The sequence below is a fragment of the Doryrhamphus excisus genome, chromosome 20 (genome assembly GCF_030265055.1).
Source record: "Doryrhamphus excisus isolate RoL2022-K1 chromosome 20, RoL_Dexc_1.0, whole genome shotgun sequence".
Lineage (NCBI taxonomy): Eukaryota > Metazoa > Chordata > Actinopteri > Syngnathiformes > Syngnathidae > Doryrhamphus > Doryrhamphus excisus.
In genome coordinates this window covers 5,402,714-5,426,817 of record NC_080485.1, presented here as the reverse complement: position 1 = coordinate 5,426,817, position 24,104 = coordinate 5,402,714, and the positions used below count along the sequence as shown (strand labels likewise).

The 24,104-nt window shown below is 42.7% G+C and overlaps 2 protein-coding genes across 3 annotated transcripts in view; one reads left to right on the top strand and one right to left on the bottom strand.

The window, feature by feature from the left end:
• The window catches only part of cdh23 (cadherin-related 23), a 169,929-nt gene extending 153,103 nt beyond the window's left edge, over positions 1-16,826 (top strand). The window contains exons 37-68 of one of the 2 annotated variants that reach the window (XM_058058029.1): positions 246-467; positions 548-667; positions 1,059-1,239; positions 1,330-1,463; positions 1,573-1,782; positions 2,668-2,775; positions 2,918-3,020; positions 3,372-3,497; positions 3,812-4,015; positions 4,084-4,542; positions 4,633-4,749; positions 4,829-5,053; positions 6,298-6,467; positions 6,557-6,694; positions 6,989-7,108; positions 7,870-8,047; positions 8,196-8,407; positions 9,332-9,526; positions 9,601-9,714; positions 9,806-9,935; positions 10,007-10,270; positions 10,364-10,525; positions 10,611-10,867; positions 10,938-11,035; positions 11,108-11,228; positions 11,307-11,386; positions 11,492-11,532; positions 11,602-11,662; positions 12,498-12,627; positions 12,734-12,853; positions 13,055-13,165; positions 14,711-16,826. In XM_058058029.1, coding sequence (XP_057914012.1) covers positions 246-467; positions 548-667; positions 1,059-1,239; positions 1,330-1,463; positions 1,573-1,782; positions 2,668-2,775; positions 2,918-3,020; positions 3,372-3,497; positions 3,812-4,015; positions 4,084-4,542; positions 4,633-4,749; positions 4,829-5,053; positions 6,298-6,467; positions 6,557-6,694; positions 6,989-7,108; positions 7,870-8,047; positions 8,196-8,407; positions 9,332-9,526; positions 9,601-9,714; positions 9,806-9,935; positions 10,007-10,270; positions 10,364-10,525; positions 10,611-10,867; positions 10,938-11,035; positions 11,108-11,228; positions 11,307-11,386; positions 11,492-11,532; positions 11,602-11,662; positions 12,498-12,627; positions 12,734-12,853; positions 13,055-13,165; positions 14,711-15,046 — 5,247 coding nt within the window. In that variant the 3' untranslated portion in view covers positions 15,047-16,826. The remainder of the gene's footprint in view (positions 1-245; positions 468-547; positions 668-1,058; positions 1,240-1,329; positions 1,464-1,572; positions 1,783-2,667; positions 2,776-2,917; positions 3,021-3,371; positions 3,498-3,811; positions 4,016-4,083; positions 4,543-4,632; positions 4,750-4,828; positions 5,054-6,297; positions 6,468-6,556; positions 6,695-6,988; positions 7,109-7,869; positions 8,048-8,195; positions 8,408-9,331; positions 9,527-9,600; positions 9,715-9,805; positions 9,936-10,006; positions 10,271-10,363; positions 10,526-10,610; positions 10,868-10,937; positions 11,036-11,107; positions 11,229-11,306; positions 11,387-11,491; positions 11,533-11,601; positions 11,663-12,497; positions 12,628-12,733; positions 12,854-13,054; positions 13,166-14,710) is intronic. The other variant, XM_058058025.1, reaches the window with a different exon arrangement.
• eif3s6ip (eukaryotic translation initiation factor 3, subunit 6 interacting protein) lies at positions 16,770-22,530 on the bottom strand. Its single transcript, XM_058058030.1, has 15 exons — positions 22,365-22,530; positions 22,006-22,048; positions 21,706-21,916; positions 21,515-21,594; positions 21,032-21,093; positions 20,859-20,928; positions 20,713-20,786; positions 20,340-20,511; positions 19,968-20,122; positions 19,720-19,890; positions 18,934-19,067; positions 18,495-18,668; positions 18,012-18,201; positions 17,056-17,136; positions 16,770-16,932 (listed from the first exon to the last, which is right to left on the bottom strand). Exons 1-15 carry the CDS (start codon positions 22,386-22,388, stop codon positions 16,861-16,863), a joined length of 1,713 nt encoding a protein of 570 aa, XP_057914013.1. The 5' UTR covers positions 22,389-22,530; the 3' UTR covers positions 16,770-16,860.
• Between the last annotated feature and the right edge of the window lie 1,574 nt (positions 22,531-24,104).

Here is a 24,104-nt window from a genome sequence, read left to right as displayed (position 1 = left end):
GGGGCATGATACCTGGCCTGATACCAGACAAACCATGTAATAACCTATAATTATCCCATAATATGGTGAACATTGCAAATATTGGTAATTTCTGCACAAAAATTTGTATTTTTTTGATGAAGTCCTGTGCTCAAGAATAGGTCTTTGTAACGACACATGCTGAAGCTTTGGTCCCAATCTTCCAAAAATGTATTAGTCATATTGACATATCATCTAAAATACCGTATATTTGGTTTCTCATGCAGACCTCCACCACCATCAACGTTCACATTGTGGATGAGAATGACAACGCCCCAGAATTTCCCGAGGAGGAGTACGTCACAGTGCTGAGCGAGGGTCCAGACACAGTGGGCGCCACCATCGCTACAGTGACAGCCATTGACCCTGATGAGGATCTGAATGGCACCTTAAGATATGCCATTACTCAGGGTAACCTGGGACAAACGTTTCACATCAACAGCATTACGGTGGGATTATACACTTGATTATGCTGTGAACTGTGGTATTTCTTGTGACATTTGTACCGAGTGGGTATGTTTATGTTTAGGGGAGGATTACAGCTGTGAAGGAGCTGGACTATGAGATCAGTAATGGACACTATGCACTGGTGGTCACAGCGACGGATCAATCACCCAATCCTGCTCTTCGACTGACTTCTAGCACAACAGTAAAAATACTCTTCATCCGTTGTCTTGTCTGTTTACACATATGAACAAAATACAGACTACTAGCACTGCTAAAAGTTGTAGTTGAGATCATATACAGTACATACAACATACTTTATGCTCTGAATGTTTGAAATTGACATGCTTACCGATCATTTGCCAGAACAGGTGCAAACACAGAAGTTTTTTGCTGGGTGTTTTTGTAAATTGCAAGAGTGGACATGTACTCCAAACATGCACACACTGTGATATATTGCAATTTAAATAACGCATAACTGACATATTCTGAAATTAATGCCTCTTTTCCAGTGCCAATCAAAACATTATCTTTGTCAGAACTGTTGTATTGGATCTCTTGTGAGTGATGATTTTAAACACTCTCATTCCTCATAGGTGCTGGTGAATGTCTTAGACGTGAATGATGTAACGCCCACTTTCCCCAGGGCCTATGAAGGCCCCTTTGAAGTGACTGAGGGCCAGCCAGGTCCTCGGGTTTGGACACTCAGAGCCAGTGATGAAGACTCAGGACTGAATGGGAAAGTGGAATACATCATCACCGGTGGAGATAATCAAAGTTGGTGCTGATCTGATGTTTCTGGTAGTGAACTGATATGTGACTCTTTTTTGAAGCATTGCTAGGGAACCTTCTGTTGTGTTCTTTCAGATGAGTTTATGGTTTCTCCCGTGGAGGGGGAACTTCGAGTGAGGAAAGATATCGAGTTGGACAGAGAGACCACCGCCTTCTACAACATCACTATCACGGCCCGAGACCTGGGCACACCATCACGTAACAGCTCGGTGGGTCCATATCACACCCCGATGCTTACACATTCCCACCTACTCAAAGATATTTGGTAAAATTCCATATTGTACATGACACAAATTTAGAGGTTCCACTTTTCCTCAGGTTGTAGTCGGGGTCTATGTCCGAGACATCAACGACAATGACCCCGTCCTCCTAAACCTGCCTTACAACACCAGTGTGAGTGAGGGGGCCTCTATACATACATCCGTGGCCCGAGTCCGAGCTAGAGATGCGGACAGTGGGCGAAATTCACTGCTCTCCTACAACATCACCTCCGGCAACCGGGATGGAGCATTCTACATCAATGACACAGTGAGTGACGGCGGGAATTAAGCCGGAAATAAATTGTCCATAGGTATGAATGTGAGTGTGAATGGTTGTTTGCCTATATGTGCCCTGGGATTGGCTGGCGACCAGTCCAGGGTGTCCCCGCCTCTCGCCCGAAGACAGCTGGGATGCCCACAACTCTCGTGAGGATAAGCAGTAGAAAATGAATGAATGAATAATGGTAATAATAATAATACTGTAATTTCCGGACTGCTAGGTGCACCTTTTTTCCTAATTTGGTTGGTCCTGCGCCTTACATATATTCATGCGTGTGTAAGGAGATTGGGAACTTGGTGAACTTGCCCACCGGTAACTTCCTTGTTGGACTCACTGGCTTGCTCACTGAAAATGCTTGTAATTTATTAAATATTTTAATTTGATGAGAAATATTTCACTATCGGCTGCATGGCGGAAGAGCGGTTAGCACGCATGCCTCACAGCTAGGAGATCTGAGTTCAATTCCACCCTCGGCCATCTCTGTGTGGGGTTTACATGTTCTCCCCGTGCATGCGTGGGTTTTCTCCGGGGATTCCGGCTTCCTCCCACATTCCAAAAACATGCTAGGTTAATTGGCGACTCCAAATTGTCCATAAGTATGAATGTGAGTGTGAATGGTTGTTATGGTTGTCTATATGTGCCCTGTGATTGGCTGGCGACCAGTCCAGGGTGTACCCCGCCTCTCGCCCGAAGAAAGCTGGGATATGAATGAATAATTCACTATAAGAGCTTATAGGCTCCTGTGGTCTCAGGGTTAAAAGTCTGATGGGGTGTTTACCGAAGTGGGGAAAATGACTGAACCATTGGTTTCCTCAAAACATTCTGTATTGGGTTGTTGTCATGTACTGACAACCTCCTCACTGTATCTTCCAGTCAGGTGTGGTGCAGGTGAACAGACCACTGGACAGAGAGCGAATGGCTGAGTACAGACTTACGATCACTGTCAAAGATAACCCAGAGAATCCTCGCATTGCTCGCAGGGTAATCCCACTCTACTTCAAATGCATGTTCACCCTTGTTTTCAGCAGTATTTCAATTAATACTGTGGTAGAATTTCACCAATTGACAACAGTTGACAACATCGATATGTATTTCTCTCTTCACTTACATTCCTCGCCATCAGGATTCAGACATCTTGGTCATAACCATTCTGGATGAGAATGACAACAGGCCTGTGTTTAGCAGGAACAGTTACAGGGCTGAGATAACAGAGAACTCTGCAGCAGGTATGTGTGAATGTTTCACCTGTTTCTCTGTCATTAGCAGAAGCGCTTTGTGCTGAAAACACTTGTTTAACATGTCTACACCACTTCCTGTTTGCATACTGCGAGATTTCACTCAAAGAGCGGCCTCGCTTCCTCTTGAAAAGCTTAAATGTGTGATAGAAAAGACAACTTTGCATTCATTTTAAGAAGTACCCAATATATTTGTGTATATAATGGATTTATTTGCAAACATTATTTAATTTGAGCCTAAAGATAGAGATTAGAGAGTTGAGAAACCAACATTCATTTCAAATTTTAAATCAAAACTTGGTGAAAGTTCCAACATTACTGTCTATCCTGTCTATTCCTCAGGTAGTACTGTAACGGTGTTGAATGGGCCCATTCTGGCAGTAGACAAAGATATCGGACCCAATGCTGTGGTGAAGTATCGCCTGCTGGGAGCCCGGGTAGACCTTTTTACTGTGGATGCCAACACTGGTAACTATCACTCCAAAGCACAGTGCAGACACAGTGGAACCTTGGTTAGCGTGTTAAAGTCTGATCACTTCCTGGTGAGTTTGGGTATACAATCCTCCATCTTGGCGGTCAGCGGAGCATTGAAATATAATGAATGCATTTAATATTCTGCTATCGAGTGCTAGCAGCTTCCAGCTCCCGCACACCCTATTCCTTCTGGTTAGTGTCCGTTTTGGTTAGAGTCGGACCTTCCGGAACAAAGTGACGCTAACCAAGATTCGACTCTATTTGGAAACTACCCCTGTAATACCGTATGTCTTGGTTTCTTCCTTTAGGTGTTATACATGTGCAGCAGGGAGCCAAGTTGGACCGTGAGGCGTATCAGGAGCCTCGGATAGAGTTGGTTCTTGTCGGGGAGGACATTGGAGGATTAAACAGCAGTGTTCCTCTCACAGTAACAATTCTGGACCAGAATGACAACCCACCTTTTTTCAGTCCTTCCAGTTTCAGTGTTAGACTCCCTGAGAACAGCCCTACTGGTGTGTATATATGGCAGCCGGTCAATGAATGGTAAAAAAATAGTTGAAGCTCTATGTGTGTCCTCCAGGTGTGGTGGTGACCCAGTTGTCCGCCATCGATGCCGACTCCGGCTCTAACGGCTGGGTCATGTACCGCTTAGTCAGCGGTGCTCAGGATCGCTTTGTAGTTGATGCCGTTTCTGGTGCCGTTCTGGTTGGCAACACCACCCTTGACAGGGAGGAGCGTGGGTCCTATCGCCTGGTTGTCATGGCAACAGACCGTGGCACGCCACCTATGTCTGGCACGGCCACTCTGACGGTCATTCTTGATGACGTCAATGACTCACGCCCCCGTTTTATAGAACCCGTAACCATGATAAATGTCAACGAGTCCACACCGCCTGGGGTGGTGGTCGCCACGTTGACTGCTGAGGACCCCGACCTGCATCCCCGGCTGGAGTACTACATCATTTCAGTGGAGGCGAAGGATGATGGTAACAACCCTGTAGAAGGCCTGCAGGAGTCCTTTGGCATTGACTTACACACCGGTTAGAAATCAGTCTCACTTAAACACATGATTCAGTCAATTCTTTGAATATTGTAATGACGTTCTTGGGGGGAAATGTGTGAAATTACAGGTGCTGTGTTCGTACGAAACCCTCTCAACAGAGAGCAGGTAGCGACCTTCGAGATTATTGTGTCTGTCCACGACAATGCCAGTGATGTTATTGACAAGTCTGGCAGCGTCCCAAATGGTACGACCCTATTCTGTCATACAGCCATATGTCATAAAACTAGTCAAACAACTCATTTCTTTGTTTGCCCTTCAATCAGCAAGACTAACCATCAATATTTTGGATGTAAACGACAACGCTCCTCGTTTCCGGCCCTTCGGAGTGACCAACTTCACAGAGAAGATTTTAGAAGGAGCGCAACCAGGCACAACATTGTTGTCAGTGTCCGCTGTGGACCCGGACAAAGGCCCCAATGGTCAGGTCATCTATCAGCTGCTACACTTACCACGAGGGGGCTATGTCAGACTGGAGGACCCCTCCACTGGTATGACATCCACCGCTGCACCAAAAAGTTAATTTTAATGAAAACCAGCACAAACTCTTGTATATGACACATCCTCTAAACCTGAAGAGATCTTTGCAAGGACCTTCTATTCTGTGTATATTTTGAAATTGTACATGAAAGTAAACTATTGACACTATTGAGATATAGGAATGATTAAATGAATCTCGGATATTGGGGGGAGTACACAAAAACCTAACAGGAATGTCCTGGAGGCTTTGATATTAATTGTAATTGCATCTTGTAAACTGGAGGTAGCAGAGATGAGGATGCTGATGTTCTCATTGGGAGTGACCAGGATAGATAGGATCAGGAACATCAGAGGGACATTACATGTTAGAGGCCTTGGAGATAAAGTCAGAGAGGCCAGACTGTGAATATAATAGTGAATATATTGGTAGAAGGATGCTACGTTTAGAGCTGCCAGATAGGAGGCGTAGAGGAAGACCAAAGAGGAGGTTTATGGATGTAGTGAAGGAGGACATGAGGGCAGTTGGTGTGAGACAGATGGCGAAGACAGGGTTGGATGAAGGAGATTTATTTGCTGTGGCGACCCCTGAAGGGAAAAGCCCAAAGAGAGAGAAGAAGAAGCATCCTGTAAATTTTTTGCTGCACAGGAACATTGAAAATCCAATAACAATCGTTACATGTCTGCGGCCATCATGTGTGATAATTAGCGTGGGAAACACACATCCGCGACAAAGCATGACGCTAGGCAATACTGATGGGGTAAAATGACTCCACATGAATAAAACGTTAAGTTAATCACGTATTGATCTCTGAAAGTCATGTGGTGTTCAACTATCATGATTGTTATCACTGAGATCAATGTTTTGTGAGTGGAAGGTTTTATTTGCTACTATTTTTCCATGAACTTTACATTGTACAGTTATCTTTTTATGTTTTTTATGATGTGGCGTTGATTGAACTTCTGAACTTCACTTCAGAAACCAAACATTTTTTGGTAAAACTTTACAGTAAGGAACACAAAATTACAGTAGTTAATGAGGAATGAACCTACCTAACCCTAATCCTAGGCTCCAGCAGTCTCTTGCGACCCTGTGTCATATATGAAGTTGTATTTATTATATTGATACACTAATGCAGTATTCCTGCAAGTTATTATACAGTAAGTATTAATTTAGAATATCCAAACTAGGGCTTTTTAGTATACACAGAACCAATTCAAGTGGATAGTAACTATAAGTGTCTTGCAAACTTCTCAGGTAAAATCGTAGCAAACCAGACGGTGGATTTTGAACAAGTTCAATGGCTGAATTTCACAATTCGAGCACGAGACCATGGAAGTCCTCCCAGGATTGCTGAGCTTCCCGTTTATCTCCGTATTGTGGATGTCAATGACAACAACCCAGTCTTCTTACAACCGTCATATCAGGTACTGAAACAAATATCATAAAATTCATATAAATTGTTCAGTGCCTTTCATGCTTTATAGATTTTATTTGTTTTCATCAACTTTTGCAGGAGCCTGTTTTTGAAAATGTGAACCTCGGCACAACTATCGTTCGTGTCAGTGCCACAGATGCTGATTCGGGCCTATTTGCTGTTGTTGAGTACAGCCTGGTAGACGGGGAGGGCAAGTTTGGCATCAGACGGACCACTGTAAGTTAACTTATACTTCAACTTATACCCCACTCCCCCACTATACTGGCTGGGAGTTATTCACAAGGTTTTAGTATAATTACAATCCAAATGCTTGATATCATCATAAAATAATAAACATACTATTTCCTAAAATGCACCATTTAATAATAAGAGGTTGTCGTCCTTAGAATAAAGTTGTAAACAGGTCTGGTTGTACTTTAGATATCTACACAATCAATAATAAATGTGCTGAAACAACAACTGCTCCCGACTGGTGCACTAATTCCCTCCATTCCTCCCTGTTTGCTTCAGGGCGAGATCTACATCCTCTCCCCGTTGGATAGAGAGACCAAGGACCACTACACCCTAACCGCTGTTGCCCGTGATAACCCTGGCGGCACCTCCAACAACAGACGCGAGAACTCTGTCCAGGTACTACTCTATAAATAATAATTATTCGATTATGTCATTTATGTAAGGTTAACCCCTAAAAATAACATGAAACATCCATAATTTTGGTAGATTTATTTTAACAGAGAGAGAAAAAATATTAACAAAATCCGGAACAACTCTATTTTTTTTCTTTTTTTTTTTTTTAATATATCACTTAATATATCGTGCTATTTAAACTTAAACATTTTCAAGCATAAAAAGGGCTAAATACACACACCAGACTTGATCACAGAAAAAACAGGCTAGTATGACAAATTTGAATGATCTAACAGGCACAATAATCCCCAATAAAAACACATGCAACTGTTCCTATCTAAATCTTATTTACTGTATCTTATTTATGTCTTATGTAGCTTATTTACTTTTATAGTGTCTACTATATTGGGTAATACCAGCGTAAATGAGAGTGTAGGGGTGTTATTTCATGTCCAGAGGGCTCTAATAATGTTAAAAACGGTATTTAGAAGGTTGTTGTACAAAAATATTTCCTTTAGAAATTCACAGTTGGGACTGGAGTCAATTCACCTCAATAAATGAGAGATTACTGTATAGTGTATATCTAAATACATTTGTATTTGATCCCTAACAAAACATGGCTCAGTACTTGGTACTAGTAGTAGTACTTAGTCGCACACAGCTCAGGAGTTTATTTATTTGCCTCTTATTGTTATCCTTCTTGATCCACTGCTTTGTTTCCTTCTGTCTTTATCTGTCAAATAAGGTCTTTATCTGATCATCAGGTCCTCATCACAGTTCTCGATGTCAATGATTATCGACCACGTTTCTCCGAGCGAGCGTTCACCACCAGCGTGTTTGAGAATGAGCCCAGCGGAACGTCGGTGATCACAGTGAAAGCTACCGACCTGGATGAAGGCGAGAACGGTGCAGTGCTCTACAGCATGCTGGGAGCCCATGCAGGTATGAATGTATTGGCACCATTAAGGTAAGACAAAAACACCAGTGCCTTGGGGGAGGTTGGTGCAACACTCATAATGAACTTCCAGAAATAGGGAGGCAAAAGTTCTTTAATGATGCTTGTGTAGCTGAACTTCTCCTCTCTGTGCAGATGCCTTCTCCTTGGACCCAAACACAGGCCTGGTGCGTTCTCGCCGTCTGCTTCAGTCGTCTGAGAGCTTCAACCTGACTGTGGTGGCCACGGATCAGGGGCGCCCCCCTCTGTGGACGACCGCAGACCTCATCATAACAGTCATAGACGTCAATGATAACAGGCCTATATTTGTCAGACCTGCTAATGGGACCATCATACATATCTCAGAGGTAGCATCACTATGCATTTTGAATTATGCATACTAATGCATAATACATACAGACTTGCTCCCCAATGAATCATGTGACAAACAATAATACAAATATTGATTTTGGCCTCACCAATTAGCAGCGTTCAATTCTAAGCTAAAAAAAACACGCTGCAAATGGCTACAAATGCTCTTGCACATTTATATATGATACTTGAGAATACAAGATATCAGATACAGATATCAGCCTAAACAGCAATTAGTCAAGGTTTACTGCTGGTGTTTCTAGTGGAGGGAGGAAGTTACTATATGAATATTATATAATTATATTAAAAGTAGTTATTACTATTAACTCTTAAATAGGGATGTCCAATATTAGCTTTTTTGCTGAAAACTCATATGCCGATATTGTCTAACTCTTAATTTCCAACATCAGCTGATACCAATACCGATCTGTGTAACATGACATATCTGCTGTGGTGGAATGAACATATGTGTTATATACAGCATTTTTTTAATATTGTTTTTCATGATCGGGAAAAATATCAGATACCAATATAAACTGATATCGCATTTTTTTGCTGATATCGGGCCAATAGTTAGGATTACCGCTAATAATCGGACACCCATACTCTTAAAATGGAAAAATTCAAATGTAAACTAATGAATATTACTACAAATTATATCAAATTATTCATTTTTCTAGATAAATACACAGATATTGTATATAGTTATGTAACTTAGTAGTTATTTCATAGTTTAAATATATTTGATATTATGATTGCAAATCATTACTCAATTCATTTAATTTATTTACTTATTTGTGTGATTTTTACTTTATTATTTTATTTTTTTTATTATTATTTTACTTTACTTTACTTTTATAATATTTTTGTATTCATTTGTTATCTTATAATTTGAAGATCCACTTGTTTTGCATCCATAGGAGCAGCCTCCAGGCCTCCCGGTGTACGAAGTGTATGCAACCGACTCCGACGAGGGGGTGAACGGAGAGGTGCGCTACGGCTTCCTGCAGACAGGAGCAGGCAACAGAGACTGGGAGAACTTCCACATTGACGCCACGTCTGGAGTCATTACGACGACAGTCAAACTGGACAGGGAGAAGCAGACCCTCCTCAGTGTGAGTACATGTTATATTTAGTACAAAACTGTCATGTATAAAGGTTTCTAAGTGAGTGCTATTGATTATCATAGCTTATCATTGTGGCCCGGGACATGGGCCAACCGGTGCCTTACGAGACCACGCAGCCTCTGCAGGTGGCGCTGTTGGACATCGATGACAACGAGCCAGTCTTTCTCAAACCCCCAGTGAGTATGAGGCTTCAGTAGCTAGAACTGCTGTTGTACCAATGTGGTTATCTTCATAGTTGGACTTCTGTGTGTTTGTTGTGTACCGCAGCGTGGCAGCCTGCCTTACCAGAAGCTGACCGTGCCTGAGCACTCCCCTCCAGGGACGGTGGTGGGGAATGTGACCAGAGCTGTGGATGCTGATGAAGGCTCCAATGCAATTGTTTATTACTTTATCGCAGGTGATCTATCGCTCTCTCTCTCTCTCTTCTACCCCTGCAAAATATGACAAACAATTGAAATCTTTCCAAAGGAGGAAACAGCGATGGAAACTTTGGCTTGAGTATAGACGGTGAGCTAAAGTTGTATCGGGAACTGGATCGCGAGGAGAACCCAGTCTATACCATTATTATCAAAGCCTCCAGTAACAAGAGCTGGAGTCCTTCCAGGGGTCAAAGGGCAGCACGGGCACGGGCCCTGGACCCTGCTCGAGACCCCAGTCTGCTTGAGGTCCGCATTGAACTGGAAGACATCAATGACCAGAAACCGCGATTTTCCAAAGCAGAATACACTGCAGGTCGTCTTCACTCGGAAATGTGTGCTTTCACTTTCCTGTCTGAGTCATGCTTGTTATCCCTCATTTTCTTGTCTATTTGTTCCATGGTTGCAGGAGTTGCTGCTAATGCTAAAGTGGGCTCAGAGCTGATCAAAGTTGTGGCGATAGACAATGACATCGGCAACAACAGCTTGGTCCAGTATCACATTGTTACCATCCGTTACTTCCAGTCTCAGAGCAACGGCAGCGAGGACGTCGGCAGCATCTTCACCATCGGTAAGTTGAACTGTCAAGATGGATGGATGGACGCTTTGCATTTGAGTTAGGTGTTTTGTTAAGGACCTAAACCCTTCATCCACAGGTTTAACAGACGGCATCATCCGCACCTATGACCTTTTCACGGCTTACAATCCCGGATATTTTCAGCTAGAAATTTTGGCATGTGACCTGGCCGGACACAGCACTACCACTAATGTAAACATCTACATCCTACGGGACGACCAGAGGGTCAAAATCGTCTTCAATGAGATCCCCGATTTGGTCCGTGAGAACCAAGATGATTTCATTAATCTTCTGTCCAACATCACTGGAGCTATCGTCAATTTAGATGACATCCAGGTAAGTTTGGCTATTATCCAAAACTGAGAATAAGAATATGACGTCTTTGCCTCTTGTTGATTTGGCTCAGTTTCACGTGGACAAGAAGGGCAGGGTGAATTACGCCCAGACTGACATGCTGGTCCACGTGGTCAACAATCAGAGCAACACCATCCAAGATGTTGAAAGGTGTCGCATTGTTCAAATCTGAAGTCAAGCGCTCACACAAACATGACACCAATGCACTCCACTGGTCTGCAGAGTGATCCAGATGATTGATGAAAACAAGGAGCAGCTGAGAAACCTGTTCAGGACGTACAACGTGGTGGATGTGCATCCCGCCGTCAGTGGCACGCTTCCCGATGACATCACCACGCTGCAGGTCTGCTCCATTTGCAAAAGCACTAAACGAGTTCTTGTGTGTTTCTGTGCTGTTCAATTTCTGTTTTGTCTGTCACAGCTGGTCATCATTATTCTGGCTGTGCTGCTGTGCCTGGCAGGGATATTGTTTGTCTCTATTAACTGGCATTATCGCAGAGTGTAAGACTCTTTCAACATGTCCTATGTTCATCAAATTCGTGTGTCCCCTCAGTTATGTTTGCGGTAATACAGACTTGAGTAGTGACCTTCTTGTTGCTTTTGCAGGCATCAGAGGAAGCTCAAAGCTATCGTCGCTGGATCAACAGGTTCGCCCCTCAAAGCGGCAAAGTTACACTATAATAAACTTAACATGTTCTATCTCCTCTAATATCCAGGGAACCAGGGATTAATGGATATTCTGGACATGCCCAACACCAACAAATACTCCTTTGAGGGGTGAGATTTGAAACCTGCATAATGCACTTGTTGCAGTGCAGTGAATGCTGCTCTTAGCATGACAATTTTAATTATAAAATACTTTCAGTAGGCTGCACGGCGGGTGAGTGTTTAGTACGCAGGCCACACAGCTAGGAGACCCAAGTTCGATTTCACCCTCGGGCATCTCTGTGTGGAGTTTGCATGTTCTCCCCGTGCATGCGTGGGTTTTCTCCAGGTACTCCGGTTTCCTCCCACATTCCAAAAACATGCTAGGTTAATTGGCGACTCCAAATTGTGCATAGGTATGAATGTGAGTGTGAATGGTTGTTTGTCTATATGTGCCCTGTGATTGGCTGGCGACCAGTCCAGGGTGTACCCCGCCTCTCGCCCGAAGACAGCTGGGATAGGCTCCAGCAACCCCCACGACCCTCGTGAGGATAAGTGGTAGAAAATGAATGAATGAATGAATGAAATACTTTCAGTAGGCTGCACGGTGGAGAAGTGGTTAGCGCGCAGGCCTCACAGCTAAGCGACTCAAGTTTGATTTCACCCTCGGCCATCTCTGTGTGGAGTTTGCATGTTCTCCCCGTGCATGTGTGGGTTTTCTCCGGGTACTCCGGTTTACTCCCACATTCCAAAAACATGCTGACCAATCCAGGGTCTACCCTGCCTCTTGCCCGAAGACAGCTGGGATAGGCTCCAGCACCCCCACGACCCTCGTGAGGATAAGCAGTAGAAAATGAATGAATGAATGTTGAAAATGTGAAATGAAAAGGAAGTCCAGCTCTCCCAACCAGCTTCTGGAGTTATGTCCAGGAATTCTGCCCACTGATTAACACACGTTCCTCTGCAGAGCTAATCCAGTATGGCTCGATCCATTCTGTCACAACCTGGAGCTGGCTGCTCAGGCGGACCATGAAGACGACCTCCCCGAGAACCTGAGTGAGATAACAGACCTGTGGAACAGCCCTGCACGCACTCATGTTCGTACCAAGGCTCTTCACACCCACTCATCCACAGTCTGAGTTAATACATCAGGATTTTGACCAAGTGGTGAGATGACAAGACATTTTGATGTCCCTATCACAGGGAACTTTTGGTCGTGAACCTCAAGCCAAACCAGATGATGATCGCTATTTGAGAGCGGCCATTCAGGAGTATGACAACATCGCCAAACTGGGCCAGATCATGAGGGAGGGGCCTATCAAGGTGAGACAGTTCCATGTTGGATTATCTCAGGACATCTCGTCTCCACAGCTTGTGTTCTCAGCTGATTCAAACCTAAAACATCCCTCAGTAAGTCCTGAGGAACAAAAAAACGGGAAATCCAACAATCCTTCAGACATGTGGAACCTCGTCAGCAAATGTGCAAACTCAGGTGGTGTTTGACCTCAACTACCATTTTGTTAGGGCTCCCTCCTCAAAGTGGTCCTGGATGACTACCTGAGACTGAAAAAACTCTTTGCAGCCAGACTCGTCACAGTCTCCACCAGTCAGGGAGACCACTCGTCAGTCACGGAGGTGGGCTCGGCTGGTTGCTGTGCTGCTCCTGTCTGACTCATCTTACCTCCTTTTCCTCCTCTCCTCCATATTTCTGCTATCCTTGCTGACGTCCCACTGGGATATTTTGGACTTATAGCGGCTTTACTCTGTCCACTGCATTCCACGCCACAAAAATAGAACACTGTACTACGCTATAACTGTGCTGTCATGCACTTGAATGTCATTTAACCAAGACAAATATTTTACAAATCAAAATGATGTCTACACATGTTAAGAACACTCAGAACATACTAAAAGTACAGTAAGAAAATAATAATGTTTCATGTCAATAAAACCACTACACTGCCTAGTTATTACTCACTTTCAGAGAATCAGTGACCTGGCAGTTATGTGTAGTGTTAAAGAGTTATGATTTCCGACCGTCTGTGAATGTGACGTGTGAGTGGTTGCGTCTAAAGAGAAATGAATTTGCTGATGTTGTTTTGGCGTAGTTTGGCAGACACGAGTGTGTTCTATTTTTACAATAGATTGTTGATCGACCCTCTGCTTGTCATCATTACAACATCCGAGTAGACGTTACAATGCGATCTGAGTCTCTTGTTTACAACCCAAAATTAAGTTTTCATTTATTTATGTTAGCGCGGGTGTACTCGATACACCGTAAAACCAAGGAGCGCCTTAATACGCCGTGATTAGGAATCACTGATATAGAGGATGATATGAAATTGTAGGTGGGAATTCGTCGTTGGCATTCAGATACACGAGCGTCATCTTCAGTTTGCTTTCTTTGTAAACTAAGAATATGGCGTATTTTTGAGGAAAATCTACCTTTTCTTGAGGTACAGCAGCATATAATGCACCATCTTAACTATTGAGGTTGACAACTTGACATCAAGGCGGCACGGCGGTCTACTGGTTAGCACGCAGACCTCACAGCTCGGAGCTCAATTCCACCCTCGGCCATCTCTGTGTGGAGTTTGCATGTTCTCCCCGTGCATGCGTGGGTTTTCTCCGGGTACTCCGGTTTCCTCCCACATTCCAAAAACATGCTAGGTTAATTGGCGACTCCAAATTGTCCATAGGTATGAATGTGAGTGTGAATGGTTGATTGTCTATATGTGCCCTGTGATTGGCTGGCCACCAGTCCAGGGTGTACCCCGCCTCTCGCCCGAATACAGCTGGGATAGGCTCCAGCACCCCCGCGTCCCTCGTGAGGAAAAAGCGGTAGAAAATGAATGAACAAATGAACTTGACATCAAAACCTGCCAAAACAGTATCCAAAATAATGACAAATGATACTAAAATGGAACCTGCTGCTTTTCACAATGATGTTATAATGCAGAAAATGCCTGGATTAAAATAATGATTTCAAATGGTATTACCAACAATGAACCATGAACTTTATTATCGAGTTGATGGACTTGAGGTTAGCGCTCCTACAACGTTCATGTTTTCCTTCTTTTGGGTTTCTTCTTTTACACTTTTCTTTTACAGTTTCTATGATGTAGAGGCCTCATTTAATGTCACATTTCCTTTCTCTCCGCTCTTGCACTCCACCATCAGCTGATCCAGAGTGATCTGGACGATGACGAGGATGAGCGTGTGAGCATAGGCGGTCGCGGAACACTGCGCTTCAAACACAAGCTTCCTGTGGAGTTGAAGGGACCGGAAGGTGTGCACGTGGTCCACGGCAGCACGGGTACTCTGCTCACCTCCGACCTCAACAGCCTGCCAGAGGACGACCAGCGAGCTCTGGCACGTTCTTTAGAGGCTCTAAATGCGGACGGTGGACTTTATTCAGAGCGCAACGCCCGCACCGAGTCGGCTAAGTCAACTCCGATGCATCGTCACAAGGACGGGGAGATAACGCAGAGCCCTCTGGAGATCACCGAGTTATGACTAGCCGAGGCCTCGCTGGTCTGAGCTCAATCATGACTCAAGTGTGTGTGCTTGTGTCTCCACACCGCCACCCTGACCCTGTTGGGAAGGCATGACCAAGACCTGAGGAGGACCACTGCGCGAGTGGTTTTGTCCCTCAACAGTTGGGTTGGTTTAACTGGGTTGTGCTTCAAGAGCAGCTTCTGAAGGAGTGTAATCGGTGGATCAGCATGTCATCAACTTTCATCCAAAGATCACAATGGATAAAGAATCCTACAGGAAGAGACTTGTACAACTAAAAGGTGCTGCTTTCTGACTTGTTCTTCTGAAGGCACACTTGGACTGCATCAACTCACACCAACACAAATGCACACACTCGAAAAAAAATAGAAGCTCCTCACACTCAGACCAGCGAATGGCCTTCAATGGGACAATGAATATTCAAATTCCTAATCATATTCTGAGTTTATTTGCAAGTGTAAAAACAGTGTTGGTGGAGTGCAGATGGAATATGAAGATTTTTATTTTAGTGATGTTGGAAATGCGATGATGCAGTCAACCGCGACGCCTCAAAATACCCAGTGATGCTTGAAAAATAACATTTTCCATCTGCTTTGTGGAAGTAGTTGGATCAATAAACAACTGGCCAAGAGGCAACATGCGGGTCCACTTTTCCGTCTTAAGCATGTTTGTGGCATACATGGGAGACCTCTTAAAAGGGACTATATGCAACTTGCTCCAAATTACCTTTATTTTTTTTTAAACCCAAAAATATAAGACCACCACCACCGACTAGCATATGTTACCAATAGTGGTTAAAAAATATATACAAATCAAACGGCGTAAAAATAATCAGTTATATGTCAATTATTGTCCATAGCGTGTGCAAATACATAGAAGCGACCACCAATATGAAGTGATTGTATGGTTATTATAGGCCATACATTCAATGGAAGCTAGAGTTAATTTGTCAAAATGCTGTCATGAACTGACAAGCTGAATGAGTGTGTGTGCGTGTTTCGTACTCACAGCAGGAAGAGGTGGGATATACTGTAATGTTTTTTTCAATGTTGGCGCGCTCTAGGCACCTGGATGAACCTGCTGCATACAGTCCCTTTAAAGATGGCGGGGTATGGAAGCAATGATATGGCAATGTCAGTAGTTTAACAAAGTCTGATAAATGAAACAAGTATGAATCGTATTTGTCATATGAAGATGGCAGCATGCCCACAAAGATTTACACTGCCACCAGAAGGGAGTTAGTCATGCTCAAGTAGAGCAATATTTGCTTTATTTTTTTATTTTAAGAAAAAATATTGAAGTGAAGGTATTTTTAAAGACGAATGCCTGCTGACTGACAGGCAGGTGATTATTATGTCTGTTGGAGTATGTGTAAATTGTGCAATCGTGTTTTTTCTTTTCTATGACAGTGTTTCTGATGAGTGGTGTGTTTTTAAAGTTAATTTTTATATTTCCATTTCATGATTTCTTATTTTCTTTGTCATTACTGTCACCAGCCCTGAGATCTGTGATAATAAAATATGCAAGTCTGTCACATTGGTGGACAGGATGATGGGAATGCAAAAACATTTTCTTCATGATTTAAAACAAGTAAAAAAGACGTCTATACAAATATTTGTATTGTAAACTAGCAAGTGGAAAGAAAATGTTGAACGTCAGCCAGTGGCACAGCCTAGAAAGTATTGCCATCTAGTGGTTGTAAAAATAAACACAAAAGAGAGAGTTTGTAACCACACCAAATCCATTGATTTATTTCCAAGTTGTATAGAAAAGTCATCCACCGATTTTGAGACACCTGGAAGGGAGGGTCATATTCATCGGCTCGTGGCGCTTCCAGATGTGGTTGTGGTGCTGCTCGCTGGCATCTTCTTCAGTGTCCGATTCAGCTGTGAAAAGAGACGGGTGTAAAACTGAGAGCACAGAAACTGACCAAAGGCTGTGAACAAGACAAATCGACACATTTGATGTATTTGAGTCATTCTAAGAGTTCACCTTACAACACAACTCACCTCCTCAAACTTGTGAATCTGTCTGATGAAAAAGTCTCCATAGCGACGAGCCACCTTAGTGTCCGCTATGTGGATCATATCCTAAAGATATGTAGGGAGATCAAACATTCTTGTTGGTACCCCGAACTTTAACTCACTCTTAGATTTTACCCTTTCAAGGACAGCAATCATCAAAGTGGCGAGTATAGGCTTTAGTATAGACTAGTATGGGCTTTCCAGGGAAACTTTTTGGGGGGAATTTTGCCCATCATCCACAATCCTTATATAAAACATGAAGACATATTTATTTCCCTTTTCTGTGGGATCTAACAATAGAAAACGAGCTAGCATAAGCCAGCTAACATTGCACGTCAGTGGAGGCACTCATTTTGACTCAGCGAGGTTGTTATTGTAGCAGCTAACACAAAAAACTATTTGATGTAGTAACAACATCTAAAGCCACTACTATTCGACGGACGGAAGAGTAGATACTACTAAATATTTGTTGTCAGCATTTTTTTTTTACCTGAAGTCTTGTGCTGGAAGACACAGTCACCCCAATGACAGTGGACATTGTGTTATTGGCATTTCTGTGCTTCTGCTATTGACAGAAGTAGTGTAAGCTCCTTGGCTAGTATGTAAAATCAATGTGCCTAGCAAATCAAAAATACGACAAGCTACTGTAAGTATTACGTTATCAATGTACTTAATGCATGATCACAGCATGAATATCAAACGATAAGATGTTATCAGAGGTATTCGGTAGTGGAAATGCAGTAGGTAGGTCCCAATGAAGTGCATTGTTAGCTAGGTCATAACTCATTTTTCTCTTGTAAAAATGCACAGCAAAGTGAAAGAAATGTGTTCAACTAAGGATTGTGGATGGGCAAACATTTTTTTTAAGTTTTCCTTTAATAGAAGTAAAGCACCAACACTTGAGAAGCTAGTCATGCTATGTTAGGCCAAGACCTACGCACCTTGTCAATGTAAAAGTCCACCTCAGAAGCTGACTGGAACTCTCCATCCAGAGCGGAGATGCCACTGGTCCACACCAAGTTCTTCATCTTGTGCTTGAAGACAAGTAGCTGAATCCGAAAGTCCTGTTCAGTCATGTCCAGAAATCCTGCCAGCTTGGCCACGGGCATTGTGGTGTACAGCTTCAGGAAACTGGAGTAAAACAAAATGCCATTCTAAGATTCAATTCCTACCCTGCAGCACAGCCCACAGGGTTAAGACTAGGCATGGGCCGGATACAGATTTTAAGGAAACTGGGGCTGAGCGGGGCACCATTTGCAGACACATGGGGAGTAGGCAAACCCATAAGCACATCTGTCAAAAATAACTTATACCTGTATTCACTGGTATTGCATCATCCTATATCTTGTATAATGTATATATTGTCAAAAACTCAATATACCGCTCAATCTTAGTCTACCGCAAAGTCGGTGAATAGGTGTCACCTGCGAATGGTGGAGAGTTGAGCCTGCTGCTGCACCTCCTCTGCAAAGACCTTCTGCTGCTGCTCGAAAGGCTCCTTGTGGTAGTTGGCGGTGACGTTGTCGTAGTTGGGCACCACTGGAGACAAAAACTTGGGGCAGGCGAAGCTGAACAACTCCTTAAACACCTGTAGATCTCTGAGGTGGGAAAAGAACATTCATGGTGAAATAAAACACATCTGACACATGTATGTACATGAGCAACCATATCACCTCTTCCAATGATAACTGGGGACAGGAAAGCACTCTCATTGGTGCAGATGGTACAGATGGTACAAATTGCCTAGTGCAAGTATAACTTAAAGGGGCAAAACAGAAATTGTTTTGATTTGTTCTATTTTCTGGCTTATGCATGACACACCGACTGTGTACACAATAAAAAGCAAATGTCTAATACTCTCACCCTTTCTGCATACGCAGCATCTTGTCGCCATACTTGTCCCTCAGCTGCGTGTGGATGCTCTCATCAATGCGCATCGGATACATGGTGAGTGCAATGGCCAGCAGACCGTGCATCTGCTCGTTCTGTTTGTTGATCTAGAAGCACAAACACAAAGTGTCTATTTTTTCCCACTTCTTCCTACTACAAGTGGGTTTTACAAAGCAAATGTTTCAAGTAAATGTGTTTGAGGACATCCATACACTGTGGATCATGGGGTCTTTGCAAAAACAAAAATAGTGTAATGACCCGATGTCCATGAACACACCGCACGCCAACGCTATTGGCTTGTCAATTAGTCAAAACATATTGAAAAACAAGTGAAATGTCGTATTCTGGTCAATAGGTCACTCCTCCCATTCAGTTTAGAAGGGCTCAGCTTTTTGCTTCTTAAGTTTAGAAGTAATAAATTTAAGGCTAACTGGTTAGCTCGCTAGCCAGCCTTTCGAGACCTTGGAGCATAACCATTGCACAATGTGATTTAAACAATAATAGAAGTGAAAAAGTGACTATAGGCATGTTATATCATGCCTACGGGGATTTAATAATGTTCTAAACCCTATTTAGAAAGTCATAACCAGGTTTTCTATGCCATGAACAATGAAAACATTCCATTTAACATCAGAAATTAATTTATCGTGGTTAGGTCTGTAACCAATTAACCGCTATAAACGAGGGAAGACTGTATGCTATTTTGTGGCGATTGAAAGCCCATCAACCACTTGTCGTAAAAATCTGTTTGGGACTCACCATCTCATACTTGTACGTTGACCTCTGGAACATATTTCTCGTCCTCTGGATGTAGAGCAGAATGTTGGCAAACACTCGAATGGCGTCCTGGTAACGCCTCATCATCAGATAGGCAAAGCCCACATAGTAATAGGTTGTGATCTGACACTCGGGAACACGAGAGTACATACTCTGCATGAGAAAAGACAAGACCATGTTAAAGACTGAAGACAAGAGACCAATTCACTTAACACGCTAGTAGGTGGTACCTTCTTGTTGAGCTCAATGTTCTCTAACACTTTGATGGCTTGGTAATAGTCCCCGAGCAAAGAGTGCAACCTCAGCAGCCCCACCAAGCTGAAGTAACCCAACATCTTGTAAAGAGAGTGGCGCCCATATTCCCCCGCCACACTCTCTGGGTCCCCTGCAATACAACAAGCATATTTTCAGACCCTGTGAAAAGTTGCTGCGACATCCTTGAGTAAGATAACAACAGTCCCCACCCGCCAGTACCTCCCAAGATTTTATCACTAGTGTGGTAAGAAGCAGTATATTTTCCTTTCATGTCAACAAACTGTACATCATCACCAATGTGTCAACACCGGGAAATTGGTTTGACTAGAATGAGATCATTTTCATACCTCCGCTGGTGTAGACTTCGAGCTGGCGGTTAATGTTACTTTTATCCACCAGGGAGTGGAGAACATTGAGAACACTGTGAACGTTCCAGATCTTTGGGTTGTTTCGGAGGAACTCAATGTCCTCGTCCAACTTATTGGCCGTCTTACAGCGGTACTGACTGAACGACTGGAACTGAAGCGGAGGAAGAGAGGTACAAAGTCATATTGTGCAAGCCCCAAAACGAGAGTGATGTCTTAACACAGCTTCAGCTAAATAAAGAACTGCACATGGAATTATCCAACAGGACTCAAAGTTAATGATGTTATTAAAGGGATAAATGGTGCTGCTGCTTATTACTTTGTTGACTTTCTTAGTAAACAAAACTGACCATACCTGATAGATGAATTCATCAATGATGTCCCAGAGCCACTGGTTTGGTAATTCTAAAGGGGCAGGGCCATCAGCATCTGTTTGCAAAAAAGCAATATATGAACGGCAATCCATTTAAACTTGAAGGCAAAACTATGAACAAAACTTACTCAGAATATAGTTGAAGAGATTGCAGTAATTGTAATATGACTCAAACCTCTGGTCTAAAGTGGGTCCACCCTACAAATTGTGAGAAGAACACACCGGTTACAAACAAAGACAAACAAAAGTTTCTACCTTTTAAGAACCTGTAAAAGTACAATAAAACATAGTGGATACTCACACTGACTTTAGCGTAGATGTGCCTATAGTAAAGTTCCTTATAGAGAATGAGGAAGACAGCATCTGTAGGAAGCAAAAGACGATAAGCTGGAGATATTACTGGAGTCATGCTGCATTGGAGGCTGCTTGGAAATATGCTACTTGGAGAATACAAGGTCTGATCTCAAAGCATTCCAGTCAAATGGAAACAAAAAACATGACTGACCATGGCTGTATAAACTAGTATTTGCTTTGTTTGTGAAAAAAACAACTTCATTGTCCCTGTTAAATTACATCTTGTATAAATAGCTATTGTATTGTCATATTTTAATGCATTGTAGAGTGATTACATTGTAGAGTTTGCATGTAAAAAGCAAGAGGGCCCTTTCTTCTGACTTTTCCTGTTCAGATGTTAAAAACTTGGTAGATTTAAACAATGCACCATCAGTCCCGGGACTGTTCCATAACTTGTATAACTCGCTGAGGTTTAAATTATCTCACTCACCGTTGCCAACCAGTGATGAAATGGAGCCAGCCTCTGGCCAAGGAGAGGTCTTGAAGAAACGGTCCGTCAACTTGTTCCAACTAATAACAAGAACAACATGTAAGCCAACAAAAAAACATGGACTTTCAATGTGAAATCATTTTTTTTTTAACTAATGGGAGGAGTCTGCCAAAAGGAATGTTGAAAAAGACCTGTTTTCATAGACATCTTGGATCTCATAGATCTTCTGTTCAATACTCTCGCTGGACACGCGGTTGGACTGCAGCTCATACACCTTCTGGTCGATCAAGTCGGAGATGGTTTTGTGGAAGTACTGAAGGAAATTCTTGATCACCTCTGGGATAACATGGTAGGTCTGCTGCTCATACTGTCTCTCGTATGCGAGGTCTGCTTTGGGGTCGCCTGAGGGGAGACAATCAACCAACATCTTGATTGTAACTTCAACTGACTTTGGTTACGGCATATCTGTTTTCTGTGGACTGAAAACTAACCTGTGTGTAGGTCATAGTCGTTTGGGTGGGCGTAGGGGTCGTGCTAAAAGAGAAGATTCATGGTCAGCATCTACCACAGAGGCTGCAGTCACGGATTATGTTTAATGATGAACACAGTAATTACGAACCATCGCGTTTAAAATGACTATTTGGATAAATTATGGTCTGCATGTACATACAATACGCGTTTAACGCTTGAGTTGCCCTGTTATTTTGATTCAATGCAAGCCGCGTTCTTATTTCATTGAATCAGCGGGTAACGTAGCTGGAGTAGCTACACAGCTCTGGCTAGCAGCTAGCCTTTCACATTTGTTCGCTTACAATGAAACCTTATTTAAAATAAAAATAAATGTACTGACGTCTTCGTCGTCGTGGTACGACATGATGGCCGAAGTAATTCCAAGGGAGTTGTGATTTTGGAGGTAAAAAAAGGAAATTGTGTTCGGCTAGCTGTTGAGCTAAACCACGCAAGTCCTGCTGGTTGGATGACAGGAAGTGGAAAGAAAATGATGACGTAAAAATGAAATAACGCGAGATGTAGCAGAGGGTCCTTCCACCCATTGCAACATGGAAAATGTAGTTTTTTGTTAAAACATGCTGCTTATACATGTTGCACTTCAACAAAACGGTAAGGGGAGTTTTTACGATCAGCTCGTGACAACAACAGTAATATTATGGCCTTTAAGCATTTTAAAACATTGTATTTGGTCATTTTATAATCAAAATGTATACAACGCATACGCACAAGAAGTAAATTAGTTACTACCTTTCCTAATATCTTTCTTTAGAGCATAAAGCAAAAGACGTACACGAAATACACCCAACACCTTCATGTTTGTAAAAAAAAATCTTGACTGAGGTGAATTAACTGAAAAATGCTTTATTTTGTCAGAGAAATAATCTAATGTATCTCTTTTTTAAACAAATATAGTCCTATCCTTTATCCTAATCCTAACCTATCCTTTTAGTGCCCTGTTATATTGCACTGATGTCATATGTACACAGCTCACTTCTCCCAGGTGGCATGCATATTCATGCCCTGCCTGGGTTGATTGCATTAAACAACATTGTTGTCTCCAATTTTCTTCTGGAATTTGCAGACACATTTTTGTATGATATGCTAACTGAAGCTCCACAAGGATGTTTTGTTTCTGTTTGCAAGGCCTTGCAATGGGAAGAGTGTTGGTAAGACATCATCACAGTCAACGTGACTCATATGTAAAGTATTTCTTTAATCAGTGTCGGGGAAATTGAACACTTGTTCCAATGTCCATTAATCTGATAAACTATCAATAAGGCAGTGATTAGACCCTCATCATACGCAAAGGCAAGTTACAGTCATCCTGTTTATCTTTAGCATCTTAATACCGGAGTTCAAGGGAAACACACACATCCACACGTACGCACACACACATTGCACAGTAAACTTTACACACTAGAGGGCAGTCTCCCACTAATACCCAGCTTCCATTCATTGTCTGTGTGGTTTGATGAGATCTGTAATCCAAGTGCTGCTTCTTCACCCAGAAGATATTTTTTTCAGAGCCACAGAATTCAGTCGGTGTTCGTCCCTGGGACATTCATCAAGATGTCCCCATTATATAGGACATATACAATACATTGTCTTGATTCATCAAGATGTCCCCATTATATAGGACACATACAATACATTGTGAAGACAGCACCTCTGAGGGATAGCATCACGTCTTTGTGATGCTGCAGGCATACAAGGCTGCATTGTGAAGCCTGGATGCCCCCATCGTCCTTCAAAGATTTTCTACAAGGTGACATCAGTTGGGGTGCTTGGCCACGTACACGGTTATTTAGATTGTAGTCTCTGTCCACACCAACTTTTCATGTCAAGCTTAGACCAAAGCAACAGGTCTTGTTATGACACTTAACCTCAACCAAACCTTAGGAACCCTAAGAAAGCTTTTTCTAGAAAAGACACAATCGCGTGATGACTGGAGGAACTGGGGTGTCATCCCACTTCAATATATACGTACATACAATAATACACACTAATAAACCTTTCTTTGCTGGTGATATGTCTCAGTGTGAGACGTGGTGTCCATTTTGAGCTGAGTCACCAAATATGG